At 47.3% G+C, this 10,260-nt stretch overlaps 1 protein-coding gene across 10 annotated transcripts; it reads right to left on the reverse strand.

Annotated features, from left to right (window-relative positions):
- Window positions 1-59: 59 nt before the first annotated feature.
- CARD9 (caspase recruitment domain family member 9) lies at window positions 60-9,629 on the reverse strand. 10 transcript variants are annotated; one of them, XM_071765932.1, is made up of 13 exons: window positions 9,605-9,629; window positions 8,441-8,658; window positions 7,288-7,425; window positions 6,426-6,751; window positions 6,101-6,280; window positions 5,175-5,366; window positions 4,612-4,737; window positions 4,326-4,517; window positions 4,021-4,062; window positions 3,333-3,378; window positions 2,322-2,392; window positions 1,493-1,575; window positions 60-803 (listed from the first exon to the last, which is right to left on the reverse strand). In XM_071765932.1, exons 2-13 carry the CDS (start codon window positions 8,622-8,624, stop codon window positions 707-709), a joined length of 1,677 nt encoding a protein of 558 aa, XP_071622033.1. In that variant the 5' UTR covers window positions 8,625-8,658; window positions 9,605-9,629; the 3' UTR covers window positions 60-706. The 10 variants fall into 10 exon arrangements, with proteins under 10 accessions (XP_071622033.1, XP_071622032.1, XP_071622031.1 ...); XM_071765931.1 differs by having other exon boundaries at window positions 8,441-8,662; window positions 9,605-9,623; XM_071765930.1 differs by lacking the exon at window positions 9,605-9,629 and adding an exon at window positions 8,851-9,569.
- Window positions 9,630-10,260: the final 631 nt, after the last annotated feature.

A 10,260-nucleotide genomic window follows, 5' to 3' on the forward strand; every position in this document is an offset into this window, starting at 1 on the left:
GGGAGATCGTGGGGAGAGAGGAGAGATCATGGGGGTGTGGGCAGCGGCCCTGAGGATGAGAGCGGCGGCCATGGGAGGAGTGGGGGCAGCGGCCATGGGAGGGGTGTGGGACGCGGCCATGTGGGGGTCGGGCAGCCGCCGGTCCCGCCCGACTGAAGGGTGCAGGCAGGGAGCAGCATCCCGGGCCCCGGGTCGGTGGTAGCGGGTGCTGCTGCTGCATCTCCCTGCGGGACCCGGACCACCCCATCACTCCCCCTGCCTGTAAATAAACCCGCTACGCCTCTACTTCTATTCCTGGAATTTTTAAGAGGATGCTACTTCTCTCTGATTTCTCCCTGTGGAGAAACTGAGTACTGTGTGTTGCTTGGGTGATACTTCACCTCTGCTCATTAAAATCACTGCAGAGATGGGCCGGCCCTTAGAGGGCAGCTGAAGCCAGGCTGGGGCAGGCACATGCGGCCTCAGGCCTGCAAATATTTATGTTTTATGTGTATATATATATATACTTGTATTTAATAATTTATTGCCTTTGTGCATCACCCCCCTGCTGCATGAGTGCAGTTCTTGGAGAGACAGAGCCAAGCCCCATGCCACATGATGACTCCAGAGGCGTTTTTTTAGATGGCTTTAAATGTAAAGGGAGAAACAGAGAGGGCAGAGCAGCCCTGCTCAGGCTGCTGCTTCCCCCCCGGGTCCCCTCCTGCTCTCAGCAGCCCTCAGTGTCAGTGTTGTCACTGCCCGTGGTGTTCTCCCAGTCCACCTCCTGGTGCCGGCCCGGCACTACCCGGCGCATCGCCCTTTTTCTGCAAAAAAAAAAAAGGGGACATTTAATTTTTAGAAGATGTTTCATGCAAACACATGGCATTTGAATGCTTTTGGGGAGTTGAGTGGTACAGTTCAGTGGGTGTCAACCCCCGGGGTGTTTAATTGAAGGAGAGGGGTTTGCTGGCACTCAGCAAAGCTGTGACTGGTAGCAAGCATGAAGATAATTTGGTCCAGGTAAATAAAGATATTTTAACATTTCCTGAAGTATGGTATGTTGTTGCTGTGCAGTTGAAGAAACCAAGAAATCCTACTGAAGTCTTTTTTTTTACAGAGCCATTAGGAGCATGCAGAAACTAAAGTCCCTGTTCTACAAGGGTTTTGTTTTCTCAGGCTCCATACAGGCAGTGATCAGTGAAGACACCAGGCATTTAGACAATGTGCCTCCAAACAAGCATTCAAAGAGGACAACGAGTGCAAACTACTCTTATTCAGTCATGGGAGCTTAGTCTTGAATGTCAACAGTATTTTTATCTTGGTTACCTCTAGTAATAAAACAGGAGCCTCAACCAGTTCAGCTGGAAACATGAAGATCTGTCATTAACTCATGCCCTCCATGAATCAAATTTGGTAACAGGGGATGGACAGAAAAGAGGTAATAGATACAACAGGCTGATCAGTTAAGGCACAAGGGTATGTCTAAATTATTCCTGCTTACTAAAGTCCAGACCTTCGGTACCGCTCAAAGCAGTCCTTCATCCTCCTCCTCTCCTTCTCTGCCACCTCCTCGTTGGCTAAGCCACACTCCTTGAACTGGAAAAAAAATCCAGACAAACATAAACTGGATTCTTCTGAAGATCAGATCAATGTCAGCACCAGGTAGTGCAGACCCCTCTGAAAAGGGGTTTTGAGGTTGATGATCTGGCTTTGCAGGGTAAGAGGCTGCAGCCCACCCAAAGGAACTGGGTCATTTCTCCTCTCTGACCTGTTTGGTCAATGAATCAATTTTAAATTTAAATGAAGGAGAAAAAAAAAAAAAAATAGGAACTTATGCCTTCAGATGACTATAGCTCAGTTCAGTACCAAAACCCTCTTCCAGGAAAGCAGTGTCCAGGCAGCTTCCTGCATCTGCCTGGGCCTGCAGCACAAAGCTCAGTGTGTTCATTTCTGGGCTGTCTGCTACTGTGTGTGCAGGATGGTAATACATCTGTTTCACAGAGTTTACTATCTTTATTTTCTCCCTTTTGTAAATTTGGGATTCTGTTTCCTCTACCAAGAATAACAGTGCAGACAATTACACTGGAAACATCATACCCAGAGACGAAGTACAAAAAGTAATTGGAAGTTCCTAGGCACAGATGGAGAAGTAACCACTATAAGTGTCCTGCTCTTCAGAGCTCACCCTTTTTGGAAGGTGAATTTTGCACACACAGCTTAGATTTTGTGAAAGCAGTAGGTGCTTACATGCTTCTCACACCTGGTATATCCATCATTAAAAAGAATATTAAAGATCCCAAACCCCAGTCAGAGTAAAGAAGAGCCCACAAAGATTCTCTTACACTGGGTGACTTGGGAGGCAGACTGCTCTCTGGAGTGCTAAATTGCTCTTTTTGTTCTTCAGGGGAATCTTCTAAGAGAAGAAAAATAAAATAATCACAGTTTTGGTCATAGCTGCCATTGTGAAGTAACTTCTCCCTCCACCAGTTCAAACAGCAACAGCTGTAATGTAACAACTGCCCAGCACTACACAGACAACAGCAGAACTGAAACCAAGCCTCAAAAAGTTCATGATCCAGTCCTGTGATCAATGCACGAGTCACTTCTCATCTTACTTGAGCCCTGAGCCTCACATAGGATGATGAAATCCCCAGCAGGCTCAGACTTGTAAGTTTCTGCTTATGCAGGAGGAAGATTAATCTTTGCAAAGCAGCTCCTCTTCTTAGCATCATGAACAACAACAAAAAAATGTTAGAGGCTGCCAGAAGAAGTCATGTTAATCCTTATTTTAATCATAATTTGTCCCTGTTCCCCAACAAATAAGTTGTGCATATCAAGACATTTCACATCTGACCATATTTTAGTGAAACTCTTTATGTAGGATCAGATATCATGATATGTGGTTTTGAAGGCAGAATAATAAAAAGGCTTTTTAGATTAGTGTTGTTTATCTTCTGTGAAAAATCTCCTGTCTTGGTGGTGAATGAAAAGATCATTTAGAACTTCAGGAGACCAAACCAGAAAATTTCTTTTACTGTGCTAGATTCCTTCCTTTCTCAGCATGTTTTGTAAGAGAATTTCAAGTTCTTAGAGGAGCCTATTAATTCCTTTCTACACTGCTGAATCATTTCCACTGGGGATGCCAAAGAAACAGAACCTGTGGCAGTGTTAACCACACAGTTCTGCTTTTATGGGAATAGCTTGCAACACAAAAGAGGGGAAGGAAAATTCCCTGGAGAAAGCCACATCACCCAGCTAAAGTGGAAGGATGCTCTGCTCTCAGCACTCCACAAATGCAAGAGAAGGAGGGGGAAAGAAGGCACCCAAGAGTTATTTCTCATGAGAAGTCTTACTTTTAGTCAGCTGTGTATCTTCATCTAGATGACCATGAAGACTCAGCTATGGGACAGAAACAAAGCAAGAACATGAGAACTGCCCCTTATTCTGTCTCACACAGTAGCCAGGAACAGGTTGTGGAACCCAAGAAACAGGACATGTGAAGAACCAACCTCTCCCTAGTGCCTCTGGCTGTCAGCAAGAGAGGAGACTGAGCCAGAAGTTACAGATCTACCCATCCCTCAGCCTCACACTTTTAGCCTCCAGATAATGTGACAGTCACTTCCACCCTGAAGTTTCATACAAACTTAAATGAAAACTACTTCAGATGTCCTTCGTTGCAAGACTTATTTTTGCCTGCTCTCCCCCAAGGCAGACAATTAGAAGCAACCCAAATAATTCAATGCTCTTGATTTGCTTAGACTCAAGTCTTGCTGTCTAACACCATAACCATGTCCTCCACTTAGAAACCTCAGGACAGAGGGAGATTTTTGTCACTGGTCTGTTTTGCTGCCTCTGCACTTTTCACAGAATCACAGAATTGGCCAGGTTGGAAGGGACCTCAGAGATCAACTTTTGGCTATCTCTGAAATGAGCCTGACCTATGGATTGAAAGTTGCTGTTACTTAGCAGTTACTGAGCACAAATGAGGAATTTGAAACCATCCCACAAGAAAGTAAAAGGCAAACAAGGCACCCTACTCACTTCCTGGGAATCTCTGGAGGAGGTATCATCCAGGTCAGAGGTCTGAAATAAAACCAGAATAAATTAATCACTCCTTGTGAGGAAGGAAGTGGTAGTAAAAGAATAGACAGGTGACTGGAAGCTCCAGAAAACAGAGAAGTGGGGACTTCCTCCCGTCCCACACTCCTGTCTGACCACTTGGAGAAAGCACAGAGTCTGCCACATTATCCAAAGGCCCTTGCACATCAAATTTCACTCCAGAAACTTTAGCACCCTTCCTCCCTGCTTCCCAACCCACCACACAGACAACAGCCTCACAGACACACCAGTGTGGGTAGCTCCAGTTGCAGCCTTTTCAGTTTGGCTTCAGTAGCCAGTAACTGGCTCTCCTTTTGGAAGAGCTGCAGCTGCATCTCGTCACAGCGCTCCCCCAGCTCCCGAATCCGCTTGCGGTAGCTGTCCCGCTCCACCAGGTTCTTGGAGTACTGCACATAGAACTGTTCCCTGGCCAGCAGTGCCTGGAGAAAGGGACACATTCAGGGTTACAGCATCTGCCCATTCCAAGCAGAAAAGCAGGGATGAGCAGCAGCACCAAGAGGAATGTTTTATCACCTGGTCTCTTTCTGAGGCCACCTCTTCCATCTGCTGCAGGACAGCTTCAATCCTTTTTTTATACATCTGGGAGTCCTTCCTCAGAGATGTGCACTGTAGTTCAAGCATCTCTTTTTCTTCTGCATACTGTTGAGACAAGATAAAAAGCACCCTGCCTGTGGGCAGAGCCTGAGCTAGACTCTCACCACTTCTGTTCTGTGCCACAGACTGCTGGCCAGACCTCTCTGCGATGTCAAAGTGCAGCCAGACTGTCCAGTTGAGCAAGGCCAACCAGAAGGTTCATCAGCATGACTAGGAGGACTGCTAAAGTGATGGATTTACATGTACCTGAGCTGTCAGTCATGATAAAAGCTCCCAGCACCCTCCAGGCTGAGGCAGGGACTGTTCATTAGCAAAAGCATTAACAGATAACAATGCCACAGGCACAGAATGCTAAAATACAAATGTGCCTTTTTTTTCAACAAACTAACAGAGACACTGGAGTAAGATCAGCAAGGATTGCTGCTCAGCTGTCCTTCTGCTCCATAGGCAGACACTGCAGGTGCTTCATCTGCCTGTCTTACCCCCTGACCCCCAGAAGGAATTAGAAATCCATCATGTACTTTGTCTTGGAGCACCTCAGCTCTCCGCAGCTCCTTCCGAAGGCTGCAGATGGTGCCCATCAGCTCCCGGCGTTCTTCCAGCACCTGGCTGCAGCCTTTCTCCATGGTCTCATTGGAGAGGCTCTTCTCCAAATTCTGTTCCCTGGCAACCTGCTGGACAAATTAAAAAGTGAGATACAGCAACAGCCTAAGTCTGTGTGAACTCATCTGCCCCGTGTGCACTGTTTGACTTGGGAAAACAAGTCCACAGCAGACCCACATAGAATCATAGAATCATAGAATAGGCTGGGTTGGAAGGGACCTCAGAGATCATCAAGTCCAACCCTTGATTAACTACTGCTGCAGTCACTAGACCATGGCACTGAGTGCCACATCCAGTCTCTTTTTAAATGTCTCCAGGGACGAAGAGTCCACTACCTCCCTGGGCAGCCCGTTCCAATGGCTGATCACCCTTTCCGTGAAAAAATTCTTTCTAATGTCCAATCTGAACTTCCCCCGGCACAATTTAAGACCATGCCCTCTTGTCTTACTGAGAGCTGCCTGGGAAAAGAGACCAACCCCCCCCTGGCTCCAACCTCCTTTCAGGGAGTTGTAGAGAGTGATGAGGTCTCCCCTGAGCCTCCTCTTCTCCAGGCTGAACACCCCCAGCTCCCTCAGCCTCTCCTCATAGCATCTGTGTTCGAGTCCCTTCACCAGCCTGGTTGCTCTCCTTTGGACCTGTTCGAGGACCTCAATATCCTTCTTGAACTGAGGGGCCCAGAACTGGACACAGGACTCGAGGTGAGGCCTCACCAGGGCTGAGGTGATCCTCAGTACAGCCTCATCACTGCTCTGGCTGCTACAAACAATCCCTACTCAGGAGTCCCTGTCTAACCACCCCCACCAACCTGGAGGGTGTTCTCCAGCTCTTGATTCTTGGCCAAGAGCAACTCCTTCTCCTGCTGGATCTCCCACATCACCTCATGGCTCGGACGCTGCTCGATGGCGTGCTTGAGTTTCATGGTGTGCTTGCGCTCCAGCTTGCAGTCATCCTCAGCCTTCATCAGGCTGTGCTTCAAGTGGTCGATCTGCAACGAGGCCCAGAGCTCATCAGTAACCAAGAGAAACCTCTGGCCTGCAGAAGCAGCTCTCAATCCATTCCCCAGACAAATAGGGTGCAAGGCTGGTGCAGGGAACACCCTTCCAGGGATGAGGGAAGGAGGGGTGACTGACCTCGAGGAGGAGGTCCCGGTTCTTCATGAGGGCAGCGCTCTTCTCCTCGCTCTGCCTGGCATAGCTCATTGCCAGGCTGTAGTTCTCATCCTTGCACTTCCGTAGCTCCTTGCTCAGGCTGTCCCTCTCCTCCTTCACCTTCTGCACCCTCTCCTGGTGCTTACGGAGCAGGCTGTCCCTCACCCACATCTCCCTGAGGGTGTCCTCCTTGGTCTGCAGCCACACAGTCAGCTCCTGGACCTTGTGACGCTCCTCCTGCACGGTGCTCTGCAGCTTCATGATCTCATTCATCAGGAGCTGGCTCAGCCCAGATTCCCCAGCAGTGTCTGGTTGGGGGGCAGGCATCACAGAATCACAGAATGTTTAGGTTGGAAGAGACCTCCAAGATTATCCAACACCATCATCTAACTACTAAACCATGTCCTTAAGGACCAGGTCCAAACGCCTTTTCAATGCCCCCAGGGATGGTGACTCCACCACTGTCCTGGGCCATTCCAATGCCTGACAACCCTCTTAGTGAAAAAATGTTTCCTAACACCCAGCCTAAACCTCCCCTGGTGCAGCTTCCATCCATTCCCTCTGCTCCTATCAGAGTTTACTAAGGAGAAGAGGCTCTTTTCCTCCAGCCTCCCTTGAGGTAGTTGAAGAGAGCAACCACTCTTTAACTACTCAGCCACCACTGTCCTGTCTGCTCCCTGACACACACACAGCACAGGTTTCCTCCACTCATCCCCATGCCACACCCTGAGGACATGGATGATCCCAAAGGCAGGGAGAGGCAAAAGTAGAGGTGAACCCCCCACCCCTTAATTTGCACAGCAACACCAACAAAGAACTTTTTTTTTCAGAACACAAACTTTACCTATAATCATAGAGAAAACCCTGCTGGGCTCCTTGCCAGTGATAGTCTGATACAGCTGTGGGTAATAAAGCTCAAGACTCTCCAGAAATGCCTCAAAGCCCTTGTGTCCTGTTCGTTGAAGAATGTCCAAAAGAACACCTGAAATAACAGCATCAAGTTGTTCTATTAATTTATTTATCTCTTTAGCTATTTCTAACAGAACTCAAATTGCTCCACTTCCCCCACAGGCAGACTAAAGTCCCTGAGATCAAATCCCCCAGCCAATCCTAAACCAATTTCCCAGTAAGTATATAAACTTATAAACTTCATTTTAACTATGAAGGAACAGTTACAGCTTAACCCTCAACTGTACCAAGTTCCTACTACAGTGGCTGCAAAAAGCAGATCTCAGCAGAGCTCTTTGTTATTCTGCTGGTAATTATAGAAAAGGAAAGTTAAAACAAAGCACCACAACAGTTTCTGCAGCTTCAGGCAACATACCAGATGCAAATACAGAAAAAAGTCACAGCAGTGTAAGGACACTGCATAACTAGTGAGGCAGCAGGGACAAGGCTAAGAAAGCATGGACCAAAAAGACTTTAAGCCCAGTTCCCTACTTTGCATAGAAATACAGAGTGACTTCTTTGTGCTCTGCAGTTTCCCAATCCAGAAACCAGGGAAAATAAATTTTTGTCACTGACCCTCAGTAATTTATCAGTAAGGGTTAGTCCAATCCAAAAGATGTACTAATGAATTCTGTCATTCTCTCTGGTTGGAATAAGATCAGGACTATATAGAACAGTCACAAAGAAGTTACTTAATATATTCCCTGCAACAGCAGAAGGTAGGAATGGAGGGACAACACATCCTGCATTCATTTAGGGAAACCTTCCCCTGCAAAAGCATTACACAGGAATAACCTTGTGGGTCAACACCAAGCATCCCCCTCCCTCACGCTGATCCAGAGATCCAGGACACCAGGAGGCCACAAACCCCCTGTGCTCCCCTTCACCCTCACACAGCTCAGGAAAAAAAAAAAAGCTGCCCACAACATTCCTGCCTAAACAGCAGCTTTAGACCTTCTAGTACCTTAGCAGCCACGTGTTCCTTCAAGCCCACTCCATTCCAGGCTCCCAGGGGAAGGGGAGCACCCGTGGAGCTGCCCATCACCCACCTGCCTTGCGTCTGCGCACGACCAGGCTGGGGTCGTTCAGCACCTGCTCCTCGTCCTCGTGGCTCAGCACCCGGCACTGCCTCAGGTAGGGAGTTATCCGGGAAGGATCAATCACTGAGATCAGCTTCACACGGAAGCTCTCCAGGTTATTCCAACAGGTCTCATCATCATCTTCTTCCAACATGCTGCTGAGAGCTGTTTTAGCGAGCGGCCGTGGCCTGTCTTGAAAAAACAAAATAGAACCAAACCAGGAAACAAACAAACAGACTCTGAGCCTCCCAGAGGAGTGAGGGTGGGGAAAGCAAGTGTGTTAACAGACTGAGAGTGGGAAAGTGCCTTTTAGAGAGAGGAGCATATCCTCCATGTAGCTGTTAACACTTGGAGAACAGGGGGATCCACTACAGTCATACCTGAAAGAACCCTGTGGTACCAGACTGGAAGGATCAGCACCAGCACGTCCAGGAAGGAGATCCAGGGTGAAATTCTGAGAAAACAGAAGTCACCCAAGTTTGATGGACTCCTCCCAACCAGCTCAGTATTTCCCAGATTTCACTGCAAAAAACTATTTAGCAACAGGTCCTCTGGCAACAGGCAAGAGCCCCATGAATAGGGGAAAATCCAACAAACTCCAGCTTCCCAACCATGTACTCTGAGAAAGTGACAGAGAAATCTCACTGACCTCACCATGGGTTCTTGAGATGCTCAGTTATGCTTAGAATATTTAATTCCCATAAATAACACAAAAAGGGTTTGCTGTGTTCTGCCTGACCAGGCAGTCACTGCATCCAACACCCACAGAAAACCCTCTGTGAAACCCTCCAGTGGGAGGTTTCTGACCCAGAGTTCTGGCAGCTACATGGGGATGGGATTTCACACATTTTGTGCTGCATCTCTCTCCAGGCTCATCTATCTCAAACCTTCATTGGTTTTATGCTCCAGCACAGAAAAAGACTCCAAGTATCTTCAGCACATACTCACTTTAACCAGCTGGACTGACACAGAACAAATCACTACTTGTCACAGAGATGCTCTGACACCAAACCAGCCCCAGCAGATTAAAAGAAAAGCATTTCCCTGTTGGTAAACACCACATCCTTACCCCAGAGCTGTAAAATATTTTTTTTCCCCTGTTACTATAAGCCATCCTGCATTTCATGGACCAACCTGAGTCTGTGTAGTCAAAAGCCTCTCCTGGTCTAGCAAATGTGTCCTATGTCCTGTCTCTGAGAAAACTTGTCTTGGGTGCAGCCACCCTTTATATTCTGGCTAGAGCAAAGATCAATTGGTCTGAGAAAAGAAAAAAGGGGAAACTACTCAGCTATACTCTGAGGTGGGAAGAAAAAAAAAAAGAGACATATTAAAACAAAATAAAACAACCAAAAAAAACCCAGCCAAAAAGGGGAAGCCAGAATGAGTGATGGGGGAGAAAACTGCTTCTTACATTGCAAGTCAGCAGCAATACACATGCAATGATTTTAGAATCACTCTGGCTTTGTTTTCCAACCTGTACCACCAAACTACCAGCTAGGGTCCAGAAAGTTTTGTGTAGTGGTCAGAAAGACTCCAAAGAGTGAGTGTGCCAGGCACAGGTCTGCCCAACTGATTTGAGAGGACAAAACAAGCCACAGGATCAGAAGAGGCTCTTCAAATGGCTTCCAGCTGAACATAACATCCATCTATACACAGGAAAGCAGGTGGCAGCAAGAATTCTCCCTTGGTTAAGAGTTCAGCTGAAAAGGATGATTTCTATAATGATGCCTCTAATTTTGGATGTCCTTAAGCTTCAAGCATAATTATGACAACTCAGTATTTTGAGGGAA

The sequence above is a fragment of the Heliangelus exortis genome, chromosome 22 (assembly GCF_036169615.1).
Source record: "Heliangelus exortis chromosome 22, bHelExo1.hap1, whole genome shotgun sequence".
Classification (NCBI taxonomy): Eukaryota; Metazoa; Chordata; class Aves; order Apodiformes; family Trochilidae; genus Heliangelus; species Heliangelus exortis.